The sequence below is a fragment of the Heptranchias perlo genome, chromosome 16 (assembly GCF_035084215.1).
Source record: "Heptranchias perlo isolate sHepPer1 chromosome 16, sHepPer1.hap1, whole genome shotgun sequence".
NCBI lineage: Eukaryota > Metazoa > Chordata > Chondrichthyes > Hexanchiformes > Hexanchidae > Heptranchias > Heptranchias perlo.
This window is the reverse complement of record NC_090340.1, coordinates 18,872,345-18,899,520: the sequence shown is the minus strand read 5'-3', so window position 1 is coordinate 18,899,520 and position 27,176 is coordinate 18,872,345. Positions and strand designations below refer to the sequence as shown.

General features: G+C 41.9%; 1 protein-coding gene across 2 annotated transcripts in view; it reads right to left on the bottom strand.

Moving 5' to 3' along the window:
* mbtps1 (membrane-bound transcription factor peptidase, site 1) overlaps positions 1 to 26,926 on the bottom strand; it is a 100,552-nt gene extending 73,626 nt beyond the window's left edge. Inside the window, exons 1-3 of one of the 2 annotated variants that reach the window (XM_067997740.1) lie at positions 26,836 to 26,926; positions 7,024 to 7,521; positions 2,839 to 3,096 (exon numbers count right to left, since the gene is read on the bottom strand). In XM_067997740.1, coding sequence (XP_067853841.1) covers positions 2,839 to 3,096; positions 7,024 to 7,171 — 406 coding nt within the window. In that variant the 5' untranslated portion in view covers positions 7,172 to 7,521; positions 26,836 to 26,926. Of the gene's footprint in view, positions 1 to 2,838; positions 3,097 to 7,023; positions 7,522 to 26,804 lie in introns of both variants that reach the window. The other variant, XM_067997741.1, reaches the window with a different exon arrangement.
* Positions 26,927 to 27,176: the final 250 nt, after the last annotated feature.

The window sequence follows — 27,176 nt, the reverse complement described above, 5'->3', positions numbered from 1 at the left end:
CTGCTTTTGAAGTTTAGTATGCAGTTAGCCCAGTGTAGTAGCTTCACTCGGTCCATACCTTATTCAAAGTCATGAATAGTGCTGCTCCTACTCCTGGCAGGCCATCTGACAAAAACTGTCTTGACAAGGACTGCGCGATTGTTACTCGTACTATTACCATCATGGACAGACATGTCTGCTACTGGTAGGTTGATTAGAACAAGGTTAAGTAGGTTATTTCCTTGTGTTGGTTCCTTAATCATCTGCCATAGGCCTAGTCTGATAACTATATCCTTCAGGGCTTGGCCAGCTTACCAAGCCACTCTTAGGTGGTACACAATGAAGTCCCCATCTCAGTAGATTCTGTGCCCTCACTACAGTAAGAAAGTTTGTTATGTTTAATGACCAAAACCATAAATGGGCATCAGCCAAACCAAAACTTCAAAAGTCTTTGTTTCAGGCCTAACTTAGTAAACATACCTTAAAATAGTGGCAGGACTACTAGTCACATCTCCATTCACTCGACTGATAGAAATAATTATAATACTGGCCTATTGTGAAAGCACTGACCAAGTGTGAAAAGCTTCTTTTGATCTGCAATGTCGAAAGCCTACTTGGAAGGGATGAATGTCTGATGGCTCCACCTATTGTACAATTCAGTTCCAATTGTATTTGAAATAACATTGGTCTCAAGTAACATCATATCTGCAAATCTTGCTGTTTATTGGGCTATGTAATAAACACATTCTGGAAAAGATATTTTGAAATATTTGACGACCAAATTTTGTTGTTTTCACAAGTATTAACACCTATTACTTTCTTACTGTTTTCCTTTGCTTCCATGTAGCCCCAATTTTTGCAGATAAATTTGACTGTTGGAGAGGAGCTGACTACATGTGCAACCTGTGCAAATACCAGGGCTAAATCTGCATGTTATTAAAATCTTACATCTGCATGTACTTCCAGTTTTCATATTTTCTGTGCACTTCATTGACTTTTTCCATTATAACTTCCTATGCCCACATTTAACGGAAAAGCCCTGTGAACTTTCTCCTCCCCTCCCCCCCAAACTAAAATTTCTAATATTTAAATTAAGTGTTTAAACAAAATGAAACATTCAAAAAATTACATATTTCACTACATGATGAAATGTATCCATGGTGTATTTTAATACTTCATTTAAGTTTTTACTTCAAGGTCTCAGCAGCCAGGGCTTGGCTTCCACTGGATTTGTTTTTTAAAACCTGATCTGTTCTACGATCTACGAGTAACCATCACACAGACCTTGTCACGACAAAGCTTTTTTTAAAGCTGGTCTAGACAGAGTAGAGAGAGAGAAACTGTTCCCATTGGCTGGAGGATCAAGGACCAGAGGACGTAGATTTAAAGTGATTGGCAAAAGAACCAAAAAAGGTGACATGGAAGAAAAACTTTTTTAAAATATACAAACACAGTGAGTGATTAGGATCCGGAATGCACTGCTCGAGCAGGTGGTGGAGGCAGATACAATGATGGCCTTCAAAAGGGAACTGGATAAGTACTTGAAAGGAAAAAAATTGCAGGACTACAAGGAAGGGCAGGGGAGTGTGACTCGCTGGATTGCTCTTGCATAGGGCCGGCGTGGACTCAATGGGTCGAATGGCCTCCTTCCGTGCTGTAACCTTTCTATGATTCTGATGACAATTGACAGAGCTGTAAAGAATGCACAGATGTGATTCACATGTGCAGTTTGCAGAATTTCTCAACGTGCAACGTGTGCAAGAACTGGAGTTGGAAGGCGCGTCCTCTCATCATGTGAGGATTTGGAAGTTTCTTTGCTTTCTCCCCCCCCAAAAGACTTTGAAAGAAAATTGAGTGAATTCTCAAAAGCTTTTATTTCAGATAATTGATAAATTCTCTGGAAGCCCTCCTCCCAAACACAGGCATTAGACACAATGCTCCAAAACACACTCCTCAGGCCTGATGGACCCCAAGACACCTTTCCTTAGTCTACATTCCCCCCACTCCCAGATCTCAGAGAACCCCTTCTCAGTGCTCATAAATCATTAGCCTGCATTCAGTGCTCCCTGGTCCTAACCCCCACCCTATGCTCCAAGACATGTACCATCCTGACTTGGACATATCATGGTTCCTTCATAGTTGCTGGGTCAACACCCTGGAAATCCCTACTTAACACTGTGGTAATGGGGTTCCCATTATAAAGACTACAATGTTGCAAATAGGCCAATGACCACCTTATCAGGGCAACTAGGGATGGGCATCTGCTAGTATCTTAAAATATAAACGGTGACCATTCGTCCTTTGACATGCTATTCTTGTGCACATCATGCCTAAGACCGCAAGTTTCAGTGGATCTGCTACACAGACAGGGACAAACCCTGGAGTGTGAGAATCATAAACTGCCTTGCATGCCATTAAGGAACACTGGACTGAAATTAAAGTTACATTTCCATTCCACAGCTAAAAGTGATTTCTCTGCTGAAATTCCTGCTGTTCCGCCAAGCTAACAGAAATAATTATCCAACTTGCACAGACATACAAGGGGTTTCTAACAGACAATATGTCAACAGGCTGCACAAGAAGCTTTATGAATGCAGGATCATAACACTGCACTGGAATAAACTCACTGGTCCATCAGATAAGTCAGTTGCCAGGTCTATTGCTAAACATTCTGGTTTCAGTCTAGCAGAGCAGCATCTTGTTCCCAACATTCTAAATGCCTAGAATTCTTTACCTGAAGACTTGTTCTGAAGACCAAAATTCCTCTGTTGCTGAAGACACACCATACTATTATTGTAGAAATGCTATATAGATTATAGTACGGTTTTCACAAAAAGTTCAATTCTCTATTATACGTACTCTCTGTGAATTTGAGGGAGCGGATGACTTTCCTCTGAGGTGTAACTCGTTTAATGTGCGGATGGTCTTCCAGAGTTAATACAGTGTCCCGTTGCTTCTCTTTAATTTGAACCACCTCAAAGTCGCTCGGGTAGTCACTAGCAGGATTGTCGCGAGGAACAATTCGCCATTCCACCACGTCCGTATTTTTCAGTGCACTGGAAATGAACTTGCTCCTGGCTGTGGCAGTGAAGTATCCCTTAAAGACCACAATGTACTCTAGAATTAAACACAAGAAAATGGTGTACAATTGGTTTTTAATTCATGCTTAAACATTAGAATGCTCAGAGTCAGTGACCCCATTCATACATTCAGGAACCTGCCTCTCCTGAACAGGTACTGTGAAGCTCACATAGGAACAGGAGTAGGCCATTTAGCCTCTCGAGCCTGTTTCGCCATTCGATGAGATCATGGCTGATCTGTGACCTAACTCCATATCCCTTAATACCTTTGGTTAACAAAATTTTAAATCTGAGATTGATAGATTTAACAATTAAGCTAGCATCAACTGCCGTTTGCAGAAGAGAGTTCCAAACTTCTACCACCCTTTGTGTGTAGAAATGTTTCCTAACTTCACTCCTGAAAGTCCTGGCTTTAATTAGGCTCCCCAACCAGCGGAAATAGTTCCTATCTACTCTCTCAGTGCCCCTTAATATTTTGAAAACTTCGATCAAATCACCCCTTAATCTTTTAATTCCTGGGAATACAACCCTAGTTTGTGTAATCTCTCCTCATAATTTAACCCTTGGAGTCCAGGTATCATTCTAGTAAATCTACACTGCACTCCCTCCAAGGCCAACATATCCTTCCTTCGGTGTGGTGCCCAGAGCTGAACACAGTACTCTAGGTGTGGTCTAACCAGGGCTTTGTATAGTGGCACAACTTCTACCCCCTTGTATTCTAGATATCAAGGCCAGCATTCCATTAGCCCTTTTGATTATTTTCTGTACCTGTCCAGGATATTTTAATGATCTATGTACATGGACATCTGCTGTTCCATTCCAGGGCACACAACACTTTGATTATACAACAATGCTCCAGTTAGAATCTTCCCCTTTTCCAGTCACTGGTCCACGTGTAATAATCTAGGCAGCCAAAATTTTTTCTTTAATTTACTCGTTATTAAGAATTCATTTTCTTTTTTTTATAAAAACTAAACATTTATTTGAGCATTCAAATAAAATAAACAGCTAGTCTTAGCATAGTTAGCTTGGAGGATTTATAGACTCCAACAATACAAATTATTCAAGGTGGCATAGGACTGTGGATTATCACAAGAAGTAGTTAGAATTTTTTCAGTTATATTATAACATGGAATGTTTTACCACAAGTAGCTATTCTGGCAGAGACCAACATAATTTAAAAAAGGAAAAATACTGGAAGAGGGCAGGGGATAAAAGGAAAAATACAGGGAAAATGAGCTGTAACTGATGGAAGTACCACTGGCACAGGCAAGAATCACCAAATCTCAAAGGAGCAGCAGATTCCAACAGAATGAATGAGTCATTCCTTTGTTGGGGTATTAGCCAACTGCAATTTATCCCATCCTCAATCATTTGATAAGAATTTCTGCCAATCCACATTTTCTTTTTCAAATCACATCTGCAGTCCAACCTAGTGTTGTATGGTAGGTCATTGAGTGGCATGTGGTGTGTGCCTACTTGACCAACATAAAGGCAATTTAATGTTTTTACTATTCTAACCCCTTAGATACAATGCCCCTCTCTCCAATAATTTCTTATGCAAAGATTTTTCTTGTTTCAAAGAAGGAAATTGTCTGTCTTTCTCCAATTTTAAAGTTACTTTAAAATCTTGCTTGAAGACTTCCTTTATTCTGGTCCCTCCTCAACAGAAGGCTTTCCCCTTGGTTGATTTTCTCAAGGGGAAATACATTTACATGCATTTCATAAGAATATTTTATACCATTTGATGATCCAATTGGTTCCTTGCCACTTGAGATTAGGCAGCATATCCACAGTTCAACTGACTATGCAACTGTGTGGGGAAACCTGTGTACGGAACCATTTCAGGTGCCTGTGTTTCTAAAAAAAAGTTATTTTCTCTACCCTTTAGCTTCAACCCCTACTCCCTATTACTGACCATTCTCTAGTTAAGTTAGCTAGTAATCAACTATCACAGCTTGGTCAGTGGGGCCCTCCATGCAGCTCTACATAAATGAGCTTCAAATTTCTGGTGCAATGTCTCCCTCGCTCTCTCTTTCCTCTCCCCGCCCACCCCCAAAAAAGGCAAGTGCATGTTCCCTTAGACACACGTTTAAGGCAAGCACAAGACCACTAAAAGCACAAGCCTCCCAGTAACACCCAAGCCCCAGCCTCCCAAGACAAATGCTAAGCAATTACCACAAACATTCCCAGTGCCACTTCTGCAAAAGCAAGTACAAGCCTCAGCTGAGAACGCTACTACTGGACTAGACTTTACTGTGTGTTGAGCAGTTCCCCTTCAAATCTTACTCACCAGCATTATTTCTATTTTCAGTTAACGACCCCACTTTGAAACAACCTCTCCTCTTGAATATACAATGTAATTCAAATGCCAGCATCCAAACTAAGCTTTTAGTCAGCCCTTCAATCAGCCAAAACAAGCAGGAGTCTAGAGTTCTTCCCATACACACACACCCTGCCTTTTACTGTACAACCACAAGGAATGGTTTTAAAATTGCAGACCCACACCAATCTAAAAATAAATGGACCCGCTCCCTTTCAAACAGCAAATTAAAAGACCACACAAGAATAAAAGTGCATCTTATGCACTGCAAACATATCCAAATTTAATGAGGTATCTGCAATCAGTAGTACAGAACTGTGCCACAAAAAAGATTCTCATTGTAATACAATGTAGCAAGAACTAGACTACCTCCCTTACACTGACATTTTAAGAATCTTCCTTTACCATATCACACTAAACATTCATACCTCGGACATCTAGGTGTCCAAGACAGCAAAAATTATGCAACTCTCATTTTAAATAATTTAGGTAAAAGCTACAAGTGAAAGGTTCTTCTGGAAGGAAGTCTTCATGCCATTCATAACTACTTCTTCCTCCATCCTTTCCCCACCCCCCGCCATTTACCTGGTTGAGCTGTACCGAGTCCTCGGAAGAGCACAATATTCTACAGTGGACACCCAGGGCTCGATTTTACACGTAAATTGTGGGTCCGTTGGGGGCTGGGGGAAAAAAAAAGGCTGCGAAAATTGCAGAAATGCAGAGCAGGGTCTGAAGCCAGCTCCAAACCGCCAACTTCAGAGTTCCCCACAGACACACGTGTGTGTGCGCGGGCGTCCCGAATCTGGAAGTCCTGCCGGCAATTCAAACCAGCGGGATGACAGTTAAAGAGCCAAATGTACCTCATTGAGGTACTTAAGGCACTTTACTTGTGACATATTAGGTAGCTAGACTATTTTTAAACTTACCTGGGCGGCTTTCCCACGGCTTCTGATTCACGCCTGGTCAAACCAGGCATGAAAGGCCGGATCAGGCAAAAAGAAACGAAATAAATTAAATTTAAAAAACCATTGCACAAAATTAAAACACAAAACCAATCTACCTTTCCACCCTGCTCCAATGTCTCCCGATCTTCCCCCCCACCCCCCCCCCACCCACCCCGATCTTCCGTTTCAGCACCAGATTCCCTCTCTTCCCCACTCCCTCCCTCTTTCCCTCCCTCGCGTTGCAGTTCCTGTCAATCAGGCTGGCTGCCGGGCGCAAAACCTGGAGAGCACATTAATCACCATCAATTACGATGCAATCGCGTCGGAAATGGTAAGTTTTGTTTATGCGGGTTTGCCACGCACACCTTTACCCCCTACTACTGCCAACCCGCCACCATTTTAAAATTGAACCCTCAGTGTCGGTATCAAGCACATCAGGTAAAGGTATAACATCCCCATATTCTCCACAAAGAATTTGCCTCAATGCCAACCTTTGCAAACTCATGGCAAATTAGTGAGTCATTAGACTGGATTGCATTCAAACCCAGACCCTGTGAAAGTACGGCTCTTAATCCAGCTAATCAACTACACAGTTCTCCACTTAATGTGGAAACATATTAAAATAATTGCAATTCAGTTAACAAAAATATGCTGTTAAGATAGTTGTCTTAAAAGTGAAACTAAATTATTTGCTTACCATGTTCGACAGCATTGGAAGTGTATTCTAACGTCAGAGCCAGATGGGTACAATTTGGACAAATCTTGTTCCGCAACTCTGTACCAAGTCGTCCCCCACTGCACAATATAACAACCACCAACAGCAGCCAGACACTCTCCAATCGCATGGTCACAAAATCCAAAAAAGTTTCCAAAGACCCAGAAATCCAATCCGTTTTGCGATGTCTACGAGGGTCAGTTCATTTTCCTCTCTGAAAAGATTCTCTTATTGGTGTTCAATTTGCAAGAGAAGTTTGCAAAATAGACTATTTTTGTTTTCATGATATTTAGGCAGTGGTTGACAGTACAGCCCAATTGAGAAGGCTATCATTTCTTTCTCCGTTTCTTCTCCATGGCACCCGGCTGTTGCAATCACTAACGTTGTAGCACATGGACTGGAGATTCCATTTGTAAATCAGATAAAGAGGGGGAATTCTAGAGGGAAAACCACCAGGTTCAGCTCAGCTGCTGAACCAATCTGTTGGAACAGGAGAAAGTTAGGATTTCAAATACAATCTTCAGGAAAATGAAACACATGAAACACATTAAACAGCAGAATAACATCCCTACTGAGTCAATACGCAAGAGACCAGATCTCTATGGAAGACCATCCCACACTGGTAAATCCTAGGATTTTCAAAAGGGTTGCACAGCCAAGCCAAATTTCCTCATGAAGGGAATCAAATTGTGCTGAAACGCAACAGAATGCCACTGCACCACCCGGGCCTCAGTTATAGTGAAGACAGTCTTATTCAGAAGATCAGTGCCGACACTCCACGTGTGCAGAAGAACCTTCTAAAGAATCCAGGCTTAAACCCTTTGTGAAACACATGACTAGTTCATATCCAGCATCTAAAGCCAGTCTACAAACATTTCACTTTAAGCATCTTTCCTTGATGGAAATATTATAAATTGTGACTAACAGGGGGGGAAAGACCATGGGAAAACGTTACTCTTTTTGGAGCAGAAATATAAAGACCTCTAAAAATCACAAACTCACCCTCTGAAGTGTTTCAGCCATATCACACACACTTACTACTTTTAACATGCTTTCACCACAAAGCAAGGGACAGTGTGGCAATATTTATTTTGTAGCCCAAGTTCCATACGCCTCTCATAAATCTACAAAATTACTTCCTTAAATTTCTTTAAAGCTTACTTTTTCCAATTTAAAAAGGTGTTTGTATATGGGGATAGGCAGAGGAGAACTAAATAAATTCCGGTAGGAATTTCATGCAGTGGCACCAGCTATCTCCATCTTTATAATTAAAATATATAGTCTGTCATGCATGTCAAGTCTGCTGTATGTCATGACTGTCAAGCAAATCAAGTTAACCTGATTAGTCAGTGTCGCTCTGCACCCTGCCACCCCAAACTGGTTTTTATTCTACTTTCATAACAGTTCAATTATGCATAGCAATTTCTCCCCATCACAAAACTACCAAAAAAGCTACACAAATCACATTCCACCAAAAAATTTGCAAGGCAGCCAAATTGACAGTTCCTAACCCATCCAATTATAAGCCCTTAAATCAAATTTCAGAATGCACAAATACACTAGAAAAGAACGACAGAGGACAATTTTTGAAAGAGGACAAAGAAGCTACACATAGTACTCCGAGAACCATACTCCCAACTTCTGTTAATTCAACAGTTCAGTGCCCAGGAATAAGAGAGAGACATGAACTGCGTGGGGCTTAGCATGCCCATGTTAAACATCACATCATTACCAATGCCACAGGAGATCACTCAGATTAAAAAAAGTCAAGATCTGTCCCCAACCCACTCATTGGTCAGTGGTAACTGGTAACTCCATGACAAGATTAGCCCCACACTTGACCTAATCGTTGTGGTACTGGACTAGCAAACCATAGGTTCAGTTCAAATCCCACCATGGCAAGTTGCGGAACCAATTGAATAAATCTAGTAATTTGGGGGCTGGCATCAGAGCAAAAAATAAATTACCTCAAAAGCTGCCAAAATGGTCATAAAAACCCAACTGGTTCACTGGTGTCCTTCAGGGAGGGAAATCTGCTACCCCTACATGTGACTCCAGTCTCACATCTCATGGCTGACTCAGGGCAGCTAAGGATGGGCAATAAATACTACCTTGCCAGAGTCACCCACATCCCAAGAACAAGTGAAATGAAAAGCACAGACACTTGTTTTTTTAACTCCCTCCCCTGGACATGGCCTATCTGCTGCCCGTACTCTGTTATGTAGTTGCCACCTCTCGCTACCCACAACAAGCAGCTCAGCCACCAGCATCCAACTCACTAATTCATTGGCAGTTACAAAGCACCAACCTTCCACTGTCTCCAGGCCAGAGCTCCCCACCCCAACCATTTTTCATTAATTTCTGCAGCTCTGAGGGTTGGAGCCGCAAGTGTGGCTTTAGATCTCAGTGAAAAGAAAAGAAGGGTAGGAGTCAGAGATACACTGAAAAAGACAACATGCACAAAGACAGATAGAGAACAAGGGACAAGGAGCAAGGGATAAAGTGTATAAAGGCACAAGGTGTACAGCAGGGAAGGCAGAAGGAAAGACAGAAAGGGAGAGAGAGAACAAAAAAAAAGTAGAAAATGAACAGACGGTTACAGAATTTTCTTTGTCCACATGCAACAGGAAATCAGCTAGTTTTTAAATTAAGCTAGAAGGAAAAACCTTAGCTGCTAACTGAAAACCCTTAACTTTTTAAACTAAATGTCACGGTGTAGAATAGGATGCACATCTAAAGCTCCTCATTAATTTCCAGAATTATTTTGAAGAATTCTCCCAAATCCTCACTACTTCTTCCATCAACATCTGATTACCTAAAACTATATAGGATGGTGTTTACTACCTTACTTAGTAAAATTATATTATAAAATCTCAATGTCACTCCCTAAAACAGATACCTAAAAATCTGCCAGACTAATTACCTGACCAAGGGCTGGAACAGTAGTAGGCACAGAGACAGCAATACCATTTGATGCAATACCAAAAAGCCTCATTTTTAATGATCAAACAACATCTGTAAAGCTCTACAACCTTTAGGTTACCTTCATATCAAACTGTATTATTCACTACTACTATAACAAAATCCTAACCAAGGTGAACAGCAAGGGACTGAAATCCAGATCTGCCACTGAAGGAGCTCACCTCAGCTGAGCAATTGAAATTAACCTCAATACGTAGGATGATGGAAGGTGGCAATTTCAAACATGCCTAAAAGAGCCACCAAATATTTGAGTATACTTAAGCAGGTCAGTGCAATTTTAATAATTAAACTATTAAAGAGCAGTTTTTTTTTAAATAAAGCTACCAATCCTGGTAAAGGCATTTCTTCCATTCTTTTACGTGTGGAGACAGGCACCTTCACTCCCATCCTCAGCTCAAGGCATGCCTCGAGTAAATTTAAATCAGTGTTACATTCACTTATGGTCACCTTCCCATCATTTCCAGAATATCTGGCACCATATGGGCAGAAGGATGTGAGCCACAGATGTCAATGCTATTCTATATTAAAGAGCTGAAGTGCAGTGGAGCCAGACAGATGTTCAAACAACACTCGACTCCCTCAGGTGATCCCAAATGAACACCAGTGACAGGTAAACTCCTCTTCCAAACCACTACTTCCTGGCCCAGAGACAAAATCCAGTGTAACCGTTTAGAAAGGGGTTTTGTTTCTGTTTGGAGGGGGGTGGGGGGTAAAAGAGAAGAGAAAGAATTCTATTGATTTGAGACACAAGATGTATTGATTTGTTTTATGAATGTAACAAATTAAACTATGCTGTAGCTGGAGCAAGGAAGGGTCATTTGGTCTCAGAGTGACACTTTCTTCAAGCATAGAGCTAATGCACGTGGCCAACCCTTAAACAGCTAAAGCAAAATATACACAAATACCATTTACTGCATAAAGCCTGCAGGATTTAGTCTGCATTTATCTATAAAATATTTAAAAAGGTCCATTAAGCCCTAAATACAGCTCTAAAACAGTGCAACTTCTAATCTAGATATACAACTATCAAGTACTCCTACAGCCAATTAAAAAGGTCAATGCTAACATCATTATTACCAGAAATAGCAGTTAAATATGGTTTAAGACTGTACAAAATTTCATTGAAGTTGCTTAGGGAAATGAATGCATTTACTGGGACCAGCTGTCTCATTGGAATAATTTCATCCTCAGTGTACACTAAACAATACAGCAAATATGAGGCTTCGCAATGTGCTTCATAACCAGCTGCAGCAATATCCTGCTGCTCCCATATCTCAAACTAATCACAATTGATCGACAGGGCAGATGGTAAAGGGCAGGGAAAAGGAACGGAGAACAGAAAGACTTTTATAACGATCAAATCTCCAGCAGTCAACAAATGAATATTCACAGCAACAGAAGTTTGTAGCTGATCATTCATTTTAAGGAGCATGTGGGAACAGGGTGAATTGTGGAGAAAGATGCCTAAAAGACTTAAGTGCTGTATACTAGACAAGTTTGTGAAAAGTACAAAGCTCCAATTTTCACTATCACCTCAGTTTAAAAAAAAGTTTAAAATAATATTTTAGAAACTAATAAACCATTCTTCTGTAATGCAGTAATAGTTTGAGTAAGCAGCACTGGGACAGAGGTTTTTTTTGAAAAAAACCTTCTTATTCGCAACAATGAAATTGAAAGCAGCTTACGGAACAAAAGGATTTCAGCATCTCACACTTAACTGCATCAGGATTAACAATTAAACAGGACACGGTGAGCCTCATGAAAGGAGGTTGTTATGCCATTATATTGCTGCCCAAAGGATTTTTGTTTACAACTATAGTTTTCAGCAGGAAAATATTTGAGGGCACAGCTCCTTTTTGAAGGCATTTTCTACAGGAAGCAATTGGAAGATAATCTTAAAGTAAATCTTTGAAGCAAAATAGTCCAAGATTTAACCTACACTTGTACTGAATACCTTCGATGGGCACTAAAATTCACCTAAAATAGACACACAGACCCCAAGTAAGAAATTGGTACACCTTCCAGATGGAAAACATCGAAATGGTTGAGCAAAGTGAAACTGATGCAGTACAGCAAGACCCTGGGTAATGTTCAGTTCAAACTAAATCAGGATTACCATGAATCAGTGACATTCCAAACACCAGGATCAACACAGTGCACAACTATTTGTATAGGGCACTATTTGTCACCACACTGAATCCAACATACCGCATTAAATTTTATCCACATTAATACATGATTAAACTGTCCATTACTGCTCACCGGGGCCACGGCAGACATTTCTTTCAGCCCATAATACATTAACAACTAGAGTCAGCCCCTCCCAGCGCTCACCAGGGATTCTGCTGGACACCTCATCCAGCATGTATGCATTATTAATTTGAACCAGATTATTAGTGTTCCCAATTGTTCAGACTGCAGACAGAAGATGCTTTTATACTGTGCAAGACCTACATTAGTACCACTGGGTTCCCAAAGTGCAGGCCACACATAGCCAGACTGGAAAGCAAATACTGAACTGCTGGGACTTGCTACAACCAGCTTCCAGGGAGATATGTTATTAAATGACTTTTCTGGGCCAGTTTTAGCAAGTGCCAGCAGTTTTATATTTAGCTTACAGTCGGCATCACAAGACCACACCCAGGGAACCTGCCAATATAAAAGCATCAATAAAGTATTTTTTTTTGTTATTTTATTAGGATATGGGCAGTGCCACATTTATTGCCCATCTGTAATTGCTCCGAGATGGTGGTGTAATATATGTAAAATAGATATACCAGAGAAGGGTAGCAGGTCACCTTCCCTGAAGGTTAATAAGTGAACCAACAGCTTCTATAATCATTTTTCTGGTATTAGCCTGCAAATTTTCTAGATTTATCGAATTCAATTTCACAACTTGCCATGATCTGATTTTTACATCTGGGAGTGGAACTTCTGCAGGGTTTTTTTGGATCTCTCTTGGTAATTTCAGCAGAAAAGAAAAATCAGTAGATACCCCAGATTTACACCATTTCTGCTGATCTAGGTGGGAGATCTAAGGAAACACCCTCAGAAATTGTACCCCATGACCTCTGGGTTGCTAGTCGAGTACCATAACCACTAGGCCACTGTTAGATACAGCCTGCTATAAATGACAATTTGTAGTAAATGCCTAAAATAATGCCATTCAGGTGCAACATCATCCAGCACAGAGATGGGTACTGCTGCTAAACTGATGGGTGAGCCTCATGGTGATCAAGGCATAGACTAGGTTTCAGTGGTGGAGGGGGAAGAGTTAGACTCGGTCAAAACTATGGAAAAGATCCAAGATTTCAGATTCTTTCTGTTTTAAAGCAAACCGTTTACAGATTGTACAACTTAAATATTGCACCGATAGGGGGCAGATCTCAAATTTGTGCAAGTGTAAAATGGATGCAGGCTGCCGACTCGCTATCACCCGTTTTACACTATCGCACAAAGTCAAGATCTACTCCATAATGTCAGTGTGTTTTTCTACTTCTACGTAATTATATTAGTTGTAAGTAAACTTGCATTCAGGCTTCAACAGTGATAGTTACCACATTTTGAAATGAACAAGAGGGCATGGTGAGCATTCTACATTGTCTCCTGTGTCTAATACAGTATTTAAAAAGTTAATTGTTATTCTTGTGGCACACAACCCCATTCATGGCACACATAAGGGTTCAAGTTTCAGTTCACAGGACGCATAGGTCTGCTTACGGAAACTGCCTTTTTGCTGTGAACACAAGTGTTTGGAGAAAGCCCGAATAACAGACAGCCTATCCTATTGTTGAGCTAGCCAGTACATCCTGCAGGCATTTAAAAGCTGGTACTTTATAGCTAGGAACACGGCTATATCGGAGACTGCTCCTACAAAATGCAGTCCTTTTATAAATGAAACCATTCTAGCAGTTGACCATACTAATTCTGTGCAGTCTCCAAAACCCCATGTAATGTACATGGGAATAGAAATCTCACACTTCTGCCAACCACTGTAATCTGAACCAAAAATAAAAAAAGGAAAACACAAGAAAGTGAACAGCAGTAGAAAGAAAGACAGGTTAACATTTTCGACACAGTCATTCTTCGGAGAAGGCGGCTGGGCGATGAACAAGCATTTTGGTGGGGGGGGGGGGGGGGTGTGGCGGGCGCGAAAGAGAAAAGAGAAGGAAACAGAGCAAAGGGGAATTGTGCTAAAAAGAGAGGGGTCTGGACTGAGGAACTGAATCTTCTACTTTTGACATCCAATGTCCATGTCAAGCAATCCCTCATGGTCCATAACCTGTCCTGCCCCAAATCTCAGAACAACCACTATATTACTCCAGTGTAATATTATCCTTCTTCCCACTAACCAAACTTATGCTCTGAATAACACTGGCACACACTGTTGAATTGTGGATAGTTCAGTGGTCGAGTGTCACAAATACTAGGAATTGCATTGAGTCCACCTAAACCCAAGTCCTTTCATAAGAATATATGAACATAAGAAATAGGAGCAGGAGTAGGCCACATGGAAACTTGAGCCTGCTCCACCATTCAAATCAGATCATAGCTGATCTTTGGCCTCAAATCCACTTTCCCATCTGATCCCCATATCTCTTGATTCCTTTAAAGTCCAAAAATCTATAGATCTCAGCCTTGAATATACTCAACTCAGCATCCGTAGCCCTCTGGGGTAGAGAATTCCAAAGATTCACAACCCTCTGAGTGAAGAAATTCCTCTTCATCTCAGTCCTAAATGGCCGAACCCTTATCCTGAGAATATGACCCCTAGTTCTAGACTCTCCAGCCAGAAGAAACAGCCTCTCACCATCTACCAGGTCAACCCCTCTCAGAGTCTTATATGGTTTCAGTGAGATCACCTCTCATTCTTCTAAACTCCAGCGAGAGTATAGGTCCATTCCGCTCAATCTCTCCTCATTGGTTCCTGGGATAAGAGGGTTGTCCAATCTAGTGAACCTTCACTGCACCCCCTCTAAAGGCAAGTATATCCTTCCTTAGGTTAGGAGACCAAAACTTTACACAGTACTCCAGGTGTGGTCTCACGAAAACCCTGTACAATTGCAGCAAGACTTCCTTGCTCTTGTACTCCAACCCCCTTGCAATAAAGGCCAACTTACCATTTGCCTTCCTAATTGTTTGCTGTACCTGCAGGTTAACTGTTCGTGTACAAGGACACCCAAATCTCTCTGAACACCAACATTTAATAGTTTCTTACCATCCAAAAAAAAATCCTGTTTTTCTATTCTTCCTACCAAAAAGTGAATAACCTTACATTTCCCCACATGATACTCCATTTGCCACCTTCTTGCTAACTCACTTAACTTGTCTATATCTCTTTGCAGACTGTGTCCTCCTCACAGCTTACTTTCCCACCAAGCTTTGTATAGCCAGCAAACTTAGATGAAGGGACTGAATGTAATATAGATTGTAAATAGCACAGATCCTTGCGACACCCCACTCGTTACAGCCTGCCAACCTGAAAATGACCCGTTTATTTCTACTCTGTTTTCTGTCCGTTAACCAATCCTCTATCCATGCCAATATGTTACCCCCAACCCTATAAGCTCTTATCTTGTGTAAGAACCTTGTGTAGCATCTAAATCGAATGCCAAATATACTACAAGCACTGGTTCTCCTTTATCTATCCTGCTAGTTACATACTCAAAAAAAACTCCAGTAGATGTCAAACTTGGTTCCCCTTTCATAAGACCATGTTGACTCTGCCTTATCATATGATTTAAATGCCCCATTGCTACATCCATAATAATGGATTCCAGCTTTTTCCCTACTATTGATGTCAGGCTAACTGGCCTGTAGTTCCCCATTTTCTCTCTCTCTCCTTTCTCAAATAACAGTGTTACATTTGCTACCTCCCAATCCACTGGGACCATTCTAGAATCTAGGGAATTTTGGAAGATCACAACCAATGCATTCACTATCTCTGCAGCCACCTCTTTTAGAACCCTAGGATGCAGCCCATCAGATCCATGGGATTTGTCAGCTTTTAGTCCCATTAAATTTCTCCAGTACTTTTTCTTTACTAATCTTAATTACTTTAAGTTCCTCACTCTTGTTAGACCCTTGGTTCCCTACTATTTCCTGGTATGTTTTTTGTGTCCTCTACTGTGAAGACAGATACAAAATATTTGTTTAACGTCTCTGCCATTTTCTTACTCCCCATTATAATTTCTCCTGTCTCAGCCTCTAAGGGACCCACGGTTACTTTTGCTACTCTTTTTTACATACTTGTAGAAGCACTTACAATCTGTTTTATATTTCTTGCCAGTTCACTCTCATTCTATTTTCTCCCTCTATCAATTTTTTGGTCATCTTTTGCAGGTTTTGAAAACTCACCCAATCCTCAGGTTTACTACTCTTCTTGGCAACATTATAAGCCTCTTCTTTTAATGAGAACTGGATAAGTTCTTCAAACGAAAAAATATGCAGGGCTACGGGACCAGCTGGATTGCTCGTGCATAGAGCCAACGCGGACTCAATGGACCGAATGGCCTCCTTCCGTGCTGTAACCTTTCTATGATTCTAATCTAATACTATCCTTAACTTCTTAGTTAGCCACGGATGGATCTGGGTTGAGTTCAGGTCCAGGGTCCTTGAGAGAGAAGTCAACATCCTACAGATCCCCAGACATGAAATTCACTTTCAGAAAATCAAATATCCTCCAACGTGTCCAACCTTCCAAAAAATCTCCTCTCTTTTACAATTAAAGATGCTGGTATTTCCCAGTCACTTAACATGCAGGTGAAAGTTCTTACGGTTTTGGTGGGGGGGGGGGGGGGGGGTGCGGTGCAGAAAAAGGGGAGAAGAAAGGGGCCAGCAAATGTGTTTGAATGTCACAGGATCTCCCATTAGTAAGACAAGAGTGTCAGCTGTCACTGGGATACAAGCAGCTGGAGAGAAAAAAACCATCTTGTGCTGGTGTAATCACCAAGCATTATGTAAACACATTGAATGAATTAGCGGCACTTCTAAAGTCAAGCTCATCCTCTTTGAACAGTGAAGCCAATCTGCACACCAGATGGAAACAGGAAAATTTGTACCAGCAGAGGAAAGTAATGACAAGATGATCCATTTCCAACTGCAACAAGCATCAAGAGAAACAGACAGAACTGCTCAAAGATTCTTGCTCAGCCTAATCCATTATAGCATTTTAAAATAACTTACCTTTGCCTCGACCCAGCCCCTCCACAAAAAATGTTGTTGCAAGAATCACAGTTCTTCATCACTTCTTCCTCTGGTTAGAAAGTTAAGACCCACCCCAATTTCCCTCATGAAAACCATATTACTTAGGTGTGGCTGAGGTTTCTGAATATTAATGCCACCTTTATACTCCAGAAGCACTTCAACAAACTTACAACATGGCCTGAGGCTGCCTGTGCTTTGGAATCCACCCGTTAATATTGCAAACTGATTCCACAGCACTGGAGTTTTTTTTTAAAATCACACACTTGTCCAGTTGCTTGAAAATCAGTTTGAATTTTAGTTTTCTGGCCACCACACCATCACCAATGGCTGAGGAAAATCCACGCGGACCAGCAAGCAGAAAACCTATTACGCAATGGCACACTCTCGCCTCCGAGTCAGATGGTTGTGGGTTCAAGCCCCACGCCATGGAATTGAGCACATAATCTAGGCTGACACTCCAGTGCAGTACTGAGGGAGTGCTGCACTGTCGGAGATACTATATTTCAGATGAGATGTTAAACCGAGACCCCATCTGTCCTCTCAGGTTGACGTAAAAGATCCCATGTCACTGTTTCAAAGAAGAGCAGGGGCGTTCTCCCTGGTGTCCTGGCCAGTATTTATCCCTCAACCAACATCACTAACAGATTATCAGGTCATTATTTCATTGCTGTACCACCCTAAACATTCACTCCCTTCACCACCGGCGCACTGTGGCTGTAGTGTGTACCATCCACAGGATGCACTGTAGCAACTCGCCAAGGCTTCTTCGACAGCACCTCCCAAACCCGTGACCTCTACCACCTAGAAGGACAAGAGCAGCAGGCACATGGGAACAACACCACCTGCACGTTCCCCTCCAAGTCACACACCATCCCGACTTGGAAATATATCGCTGTTCCTTCATCATCGCTGGGTCAAAATCCTGGAACTCCCTTCCTAACAGCACTGTGGGAGAACCGTCACCACACGTACTGCAGCGGTTCAAGAAGGCGGCTCACCACCACCTTCGAGGGCAATTAGGGATGGGCAATAAATGCTGGCCTCGCCAGCGACGCCCGCACCCAGTGAACAAATTTTTAAAAAATTTGGCTGCCACATTTCCCTACATTGCAGCAGTGACTACACTTCAAAAAGTACGTCATTGGCTGTAAAGTGCTTTGGGACATCATGAAAAGCACGATACAAATGGAAGTTCTTCCTTTCTTTACCAGCTAGGAGCAAACGGGAAACGTATGACAAGTTACTGGTAGGAGCAAGATATTACTGATACCAGATCAACAACAGTATGCTGTTGTGGTCAGTCAAGCAAATTCCTGGGCTATGCCAGTTTTATCTAGTTATGGAGCTCTAACTTTCGAATAGTGGCATATCTACTTCCCCACATGCACAATCACCACGTTCATTTCTTGGTTTAAACTGATTTGTAACATTCATTGAGCCCCAAGCCTTTACAGATGCATGGGGGAAAAATGCTGAATCGCAAAAGAGATTAGATGGGTAACTAAAGCAAACAAACATAAATTGAGAAGCTTTTTTTTTTGAAAAAGGTGGAGATATTTAGGAAGGGAGATCCAGAGAACAGGGCAAATGTGCTGAAGGCTTTGCCACTGATAATGGGGAGGGGAATCCACACAAGGCTAAAGTTAGAGTTAAAGGACTGGAACATGTGGGAGGAGACTACAGAATTAGGTTGGGGTAAGGCTATGGAGGAATTTGAAAACAAAGAAAAAATTTAATAGGTTGGGAACAGGAAGTTCATATAGATCAGCAAGGATGGGAGTAATGGCCGAGTGGCACTTAACTGGCAAGAGAGTTCTGAATAAGTGGATTTCATGGACGAGCAAAGACAACACTGGAGTTAAGAGTCTGGCGGTGACAATGGCATCATTTTAGCAGCCAAGGGGCCTGAGGTAGGCAATATGGAAAATAGGAGGTCTTGGTGATGGATATGATACTCAGCTCAGAGTGGAACAGGATGCCAAGACCCGCATTTCTTTTATTCGTTCTCACGATGTGAGTGCCGTTCACAAGGGGCCCATCCCCAGTTGCCCTCAAGAATGGTGAGCCACCTTCTTGAACCACTGCAGTCTGTATCCTTTGTAGCAGTTTGATACAACTAAGTGGCTTGCTAGGCAACTTCAGAGGGCAGTTAAGGGTCAACCACATTGGTGAGAGACTAGAGTCACATATAGGCTGGACCAGGTAAGGGTGGCAGGTTTTGTTCCCTAAAAAAAAGGACTTTTGTGAACCAGTTGAGTTTTTAAAAAAACAATCCAAAATCTTCTAGATAAAAAAAGACAATCCAGAACCCAGGTTCACTAGATTGATTCCTGGGATGAGAGGGTTGTCCTATGAGGATAGATTGAGTAGAATGGGCCTATACTCTCTGGAGTTTAGAAGAATGAATGAGAGGTGATCTCATTGAAACATAAGATTCTGAGGGGGCTTGACAGGGTAGATGCCGAGAGGTTGTTTCCCCTGGCTGGACAGTCCAGAACTAGGAGCATAGTCATAGACGAGGGGTCGGCCATTTAAGACTGAGATGAGGAGGCATTTCTTCACTCAGAGGGTAGTGAATCTTTGGCATTCTGTACCCCAGATGGGTGTGAATGCTGAGTCATTGACTATATTCAAGGCTGAGTTAGATAGATTTTAGGACTCTAGGGGAAATCAAGGGATATGCAGATCGGGCAGGAAAGTGGAGTTGAGGTTGAAGATCAACCATGATCTTACTGAATGGCGGAGCAGGCTTCAGGGGCTGTATGGCCTACTCCTATTTCTTATGTTCTTCACGGTCACTTTTACCAGTACCAGCTTCCTTTTTCCAGATTTAGTCTAGTTCAGCCACAACAAGTAGGTGGGAGGGGCATGGAGGTAGTAACAAGGGAGCACAGTTTGTAATATGGCAAAGAATGATATTCAGTCAAAATATCAGGCTTCTCCATTACAATTATTATACCAACACTAGCCTTTGGACAACAGTCAACTAATTTAGTTTCAGGTTTTAAAAAATAAAATTCACAATATAACCTCTCTACTCCTATAAACACAGAATACTAACAAATGGTTTAGTCAAGACAGGGTAAAAGCTGGTTCAGTGGTTAGTACCTTATAACCAGGAACCTCCCAATCATTTATACCTGTCACTCTTCACTAAAGGACAAAAGCCCTCTGTTGGCCATAATAAAAGCAACAGTGAAGCTTGTTTTGTCAACCATTCCACTGGCATTGGGCCAGGGCCTCAAAGAACTCAGACGATCACAGTACCAACTTCAGTGTCTACATAAGTCAATGCTGCATTTAAAAAACAGTATGATGGCTGTGGGTGTTTGGGAGGAGGGCTGTCTTCGGCTTCTAGGGATACAACTGGCCAACAGGTGAAAGGGGGGGGGGGGGGAAGGGGGCGGGGGAAAAACAAACCACAACTGGCTTGCCAAGAGATAGCACATGAACAGGAAGTGAATGGAGTGATGGAATTTTAGTTTTAAACCAAAAGGCACACTTTTCTGGGCTAGATGGCTAAATGTTCCTGGCCCAACTTCAGCTTTTAACCACCTAAGAAAAATATACACTCGCCTACTCAACTTCAAAACATAGCCACAGCCGATGAAGGAAGCTCTGAACAGGAGTCTTAAAAAAAGAACATTTTGGGTGGGGGTGGGGGGGAAGAAGAGTAACAGCTTGGTGAGGCTTTCAACAACTTTGGTACAACCAGTTTCCATGTAATGCAGTAGGTAGGACACTATCACCTGAAAGATGAGTTCTCAATCTCAGCTCTGCCAGCAAGTGGGGGGGGGGGGGGGGGGAAAGAGGGGGGGAAAACGTCAGCAACAGCAGCTAAACATGCATCAGTGAGATGTTTGGGAGCAAGTGAGTAGTTAGTGCCTTCCACCTGGTTATCTACTCTCTTTTCTCTTCAGTCGGTACTCTTGCTCAACCAAGGCTTGCTCACGAAGCTTCTGCCCTCAAAATTAATCTGATTGAATACATTCTTTCAACGGTAGCACCATGCCAGAAAATACAACTATAAGAATTACAGAAGCACAGTCGTTAGGAACCACAATGGAAAAAAAAAGTAAAAAAACTGCTGGTAATACTCAGCTGGTAAGTAAGCATCTGTAAACAGGAAAGACAAGTTATGACATTTTGGATGTACAACCTTCGATCAGACAGAAAAAGGGCTATGTACAAGCTGTCTTTTCTCTTTACAGATGCTGACTGACCAGTCAGGGTACCTCCAGCATTTTCTGTTCTATTTCAGATTGTCAGTATTTGCATTTTTTTTCTTTTTATAAAACAAATATCAAAAGCTTAATTATGCAGTCAAGTTGTGATGAATCACAAAGCTGCAGCACAAGTGAAAGTTTCCACAGAGACCAATGAAAATCAAAGCTTGAGCTGTTTGTGTTACAGGTCATAACTCAGCCCACACAGTACCAAGTGATTACATTAACCCTGTATTTAGCAGTAGTTAGTGCTGTAGCTATCACTGCTTCACATGTTACACAATAAAACAAGCTTTCAAACTGGGAGCCACAGGATTCCCCATCATCAGATTTCTATGTTGCTGGTTTCTGAGCATGTTATTTCTGTTCTAGTATACAGAGAATGTTTTCTGCAAAGACAATCCTGTTTTCCTTTGGCTAGCTGACAATGTCTTTCAGAAGTTAGGATAGAGAGTGAGTTTCCCCTGAGACTGTTACTATCTGCAACAGATCCCCCACACAGAAAAATCTGAAAACAACAGCAATAAATAGCATTACAGAAAATACAAAAAAGTTACAGTACCCCATATTGGAAGCATAAATACATACACGAGTACTCATACTTCAGCTAAACCTTTTATGCCTATCAGCTGACCTCATATCCATGGTGTGACAAGGTGTTGTAAACCATTTCTTTCAGCCACATGGCACAGTGCTTCATTCAGTTCTCAGTGACCATAATGGCTGTTAGCAGCAGCAACAGAAAGTACCATCCCCATACAGGAAGCTCAGGAGAGGTAAAAATTGTACAGATTGTTTAAAAATACACTGAGATGGTCTTACAATCCGTGGGCTCATGAGATAACAAGCCACTTTGAGTTTCATTCTCACAGGGGAAATGAACACCAGATGCTATGGGTGAGCAGCTTAGGTAGAATTCTCAGATAGCTCCTTTTGAAAAAAAAACACAAGTTGAACTGTTGAACAGGATATGCGGCACTCTTTGTGCTCAAATCTCTGCATTAAGATTTGCACCCACTTTCAAGAACAAAGCTTTTTGGGATACTCCAGAAAGTGCTTTTGACACAAGAATTCGAACATCGACAGTGAGATTAAGCCTGCCACTATACACAAGTCTATCATTCCACAAATCCCCACTCAAATCAGAAGTGTGCCAACTTGCATACATTGTGGTAAATGATGCAATAAGATGAGAGATTCCCTCCCCCAATAAAGGCAGGAACAGAAAAGTACATGAAAAATAAAATCAAAAAGTATTTACAGACATGACCTAACTTAGACAAGATATTGTGCATTGGTTACAAGGTACTCAACACCAGCAAGTAACCCCCACTCAGATTATAAAGGATGGCAGGGTAGAAAATGTAAGGACTTAACCTGACACAGGTGAGGGCTTGCTTTTGATTTGAGTTAAAAGGTACATTGTTGATTGCAGCAACACAGATTTTGGTTGTGTTAATTTTTTTTGTAAACTTGTTTTTTTTTGCATTGGCATGAAGGGGGTTAACTCCCAAGGCCAAACAGCGTTCATGTCAGAAGAAAGCTGCCTATTCAGGCCAGACAGTTGTCTAGGAATGGATTCCTCAAGGTGCAAGTTCACTTTGACCCAAACAATGGCAGCCTGAAGTGATAATGCATTAACCATCCCAGGGATCACAATTTGCATTCCCAAGCATCCTGTGCTGTTGAGAGAGTTCATCCTCTGTTCCTCAGAAGTACCAACAGCACACTTTGTTGCTTAAGGAGCTGTTCTACTCAATTTGCCCACAGTGGCACATAACCACCCAGAATACAAGCCCCTGGTCACAGTTCAAAGATTAAGTCATAACCTGGAGTAGTGACTTGAACTGACAGCTGTTCAGAGGATCAATGGGAAGAGGGCAAGGCCTTAACAGGCTGGAGCTCTCTGTTTAATAGCAGTAAGAAGACTTCATCTCAGATTTATATTGGCAGCCCAAAGGCAGTCTGAAGTTGGTCAGAGAGGCAGTGTACGTGTGTGCGCAGCTCAAAGTTAAAAGCTGCGAGGATAGATGGTTTTAAAGTTGTTGCCAACCTGGACAGGGAAGCAGAGTAGGATGAAGTTTACATGAGAGATCTTCTGTTTAAATCTTCACGTTTAGACAGAAAGCAACTTGTGTCTTTGTTGCTTTATGTCGAAGAGTATAGGGAAACTATATACAGTATGTTTATCTATGTATTGGTCTGTAGTCTCTGTCTTGACTTGTTAAGAGTATTGATGTAGTTCACCATTCAGAGGAGAGAATTCACATGGCGGCATGATATGGTCCAGTAGCCGGTTTTAGAGTTAAGGACTCTGTTACAATCCCAGTTCATGCTGTTGTTTACCTAGATATTGGGCCGGGAAAGGTGCACCCCTGATCATAGGGAATGTGAGATCCACTTACGCTGAACCCTAGAGAATAACTTGCAAATAACCCAATAAACATGACACTGATGGAAAGCCAAGAGACTTTTACTTGACCTGGGATTACTTGAGGCTGATTGCCAAAAGCAGAAAGTACTGACATCCCTCACCCTAATATGTAAAAATTCACCAAAAGATCTTAATTTGTAATGTTTCCTACATTATAACAGTGACTACACTCCAAAGGTACCTCATTGGCCATAAAGCACTTTGGGACGTCCAGAGGTCGTGAAAGGTGCTATATAAATGCAATTCTTTCTTTTGGCTTACTCAAAAGGGCAGCTTGGGGAGGGGGGGAAAAGGAGGACTAAAGTCGAATAAAAGTAACTAGAGGCCCCTGAAAATTGCTATTACTTTAAACACCCATTGGCGACAGAATGGCTCAAACCTTCAAATCCTGTAACAGGACAGGCCAGCCTCACCCATCTGTCAAACAAAAATGTAACAATTACAGCAGCAAGGAGAAAAAGGATTAACCGGGTAGTCATTTCAGCTGCTGCTATTCAAATCATCTCAATCATTTTGCCAGGAACTCTTTCACCACCATTGTACTCAAAAAAAAAAATGCTGAAAGTCAAACAGGAAATCTTTAAGTGTTCATGGAGAAGTACACCTCTTCATTCTACCCTTCCCAAAAGAGAAAGTTGACTTCATAATTAAGCCCATTATCCAAAATCCAACAAACCTGTTCTAGTTACCCAACCTTTGTGAAAGGGTGACAAATATGAGTAGTGTTTTTTCAGGCTATGTCAGCTGTAAAACAGTGTGTCAGGGTGCCACGTGCACAAAGCAGATACAGAGTTTAAACCATAGCTTCTGAGAATATCTGTAGTTGTAGCTCTCCTAGAAACAGAGTTTCCACTCTTGGTCAAGCCAGGCTCCAAGAAATGAGACCTGGGAATGCTACCACAGCAGCTTCTGGACAGCAGAACCAGAACTGACTACACTGGCAGACAGAGCCAGGCTGAGATTATCGCTGGATGACAAGAGGCACTAAAACTCAACAATAAAATGAAATCAGAATGGTGGGCACACTTGGCAGAATTCTCAGATGTACCTGCACAGAAGTTGTTAATTTCCAAAGGCTTTTGGGTACAGTAGTTTGAGTACTGGACTGGCAATCCAGAGGTTGAGTGTTCAAATTCTAAATGATGGAAAGTTGTGAAAATCAATTCAATAGATCTGCTTTTGTGGGCTGGCACCAGAAAGAAAAAAGTATGAAAGTTGCCAGATAGGCATAAAAACTCAACTAGTTGTTATAGTCATGATGAAAGACTTCAAAAAAGGGACTTGTTCCATTGGAACACAGAAGATTTAAAAAAAAGGGGAATTGAGAGGGGGGGAATCCACAAGAGTATTTTAAAATTCTGAAAAGTTTTGAGAAGGTAAATACTGAGGTAGATTATTTACAAAGAGGAATTGATAAATCTTTGCAGGGGAAAAATATAAAATACAAGAAAATGGAATTACGGTAGATAGCTCCAGTTGAAAAGCAAGCAGCAACACAGTGGACCAACTGGCCTCATTCTGTGCTATAATTCCTATGATTTTGAGAGAAAGCACACATCTGTAGACACCAAGATGCTCACTGCTTTTTTTCTTAAATTTATGGCCACATTTATAAACTGAATTGGTCATTTGAATATCACCAGGGAAGCTGGAATAGCTGTTTTCCAGTAGCAGTCTCCAATTCTTGTTGCAATCAAGAAAGTAAATCCAAACTTTCCAAATGGGGATTTTGATACATTAGGGAGATTTGATAAGGAGACACATCAGACAATCAGCATTAGTAAACAAATGGCAGATAAACATGAAAAAACATTGAAAGGAGCCCCAAGAGAGCCAGTGTCCTTCAGCCATACAAGTACAATGCTCCCCCAAGAAACAGTACTTGACATACATGGACAGACTCTACCCCACTTTACTGACAAGCTCAACAGCAATAGATGTTCTTATTGCTGCAACAACTCATTCACTACATCCTCTCATTACAAGTGAAGTTCACACCCTACTGACATTACACTGAGAACCCACCCAGTCCCCACAACTCCTCACATTTCAGAATGAGTTATAGTGTTCTAAAATTACAATTATTTCTCCATATTCCACAGCTGCAACCATGCCATACAATTCAATACTACAATACTAAAGTCAATTCAAAAACGATTACATTAGACGTAAGACAGTATATAGTCCCTGCTAAAGAAGAATTCCCATGACATTAGGGAGTTTTGTCTCCATCTCAATTCCAGGTACAGCCAGGAACCTACTTTTGAAACTTTATGGTCAGGCCAACCATCCCAAGTTTGCATTATCTGTTGCAGCATTATTTACAACTACCGTAACAAAAACTAATATTAAAAACTCTAACCACCACACTCCGCCGTACCTTGTGACTGCCCCTTTAAAAAAAAGACACTTTCTGCAGTGCTTGGGCAACAAATTCATTTGTTTACAAAACACATGAGGCGACAACACAGAAAGTACTGCAGCACACCACAACAGCACTTGTAAAAATTACCGTTAATTGAATAAGCAGATCGACCCTCCACCCAAAGCAAAAAGTTCCCCGACTTCCCTGTGAAGGCAACTGCCCCCTTTAAGCAACTGGCAAGGAGACAAGGAGGCGCATTTGATGCGAAGAGACTTCTTGAAGCAGCTGCCGCGAGCACAGGGCTCACCTCCCAGCGAGGCCTCGCTCAGTCACTGAACCAGGTGCAGGAACACATTCGGCAGCAAACTCCAGGAAGCTTTAAGGCGCAAGTCCCTGGCTCTCGCAACCCCATCCGAGGGCCTGCAGTCCCCTGATCGCCGAGCAGCCCCTGAACTCGAGGCCACGAATAAGGCCCGCTCCGAACAGTGACTGTAGCAGCGGGCCCACCACTCCCCAACCGCCAGGCGACATCGAACATGTATTAACTTACACTCCTGGTCCCTATTAACCTGGGGCCTCACCTGCCGCCGGTCCGGACTGCTCCAGCGACCCTCTGTCACCACAGACAATCGCTCGCTATAATCCCGCCCACTGCCCCGGAATAGACCGGCCCTCCAACCTGACTGACGTGGCTCTAGCCAATCGCAGCCACGGATGGGTTCGACTGACAGACCTGTGAACCAATCAGCACCGTCGTTCCGTGCGACAGACAGACCACTGAGAGCGCGACCAGGGATGATGCAGTTCTCCGTCCTGTCGCAAGGGGCGCTGTGTAATAGCGGGCAGCGCTTAGTACAAGCCATTAGCTGATCTCCCTCAGCGTTGCTCGCAGATAAAACATGGATGCATTTAGTGACAACGG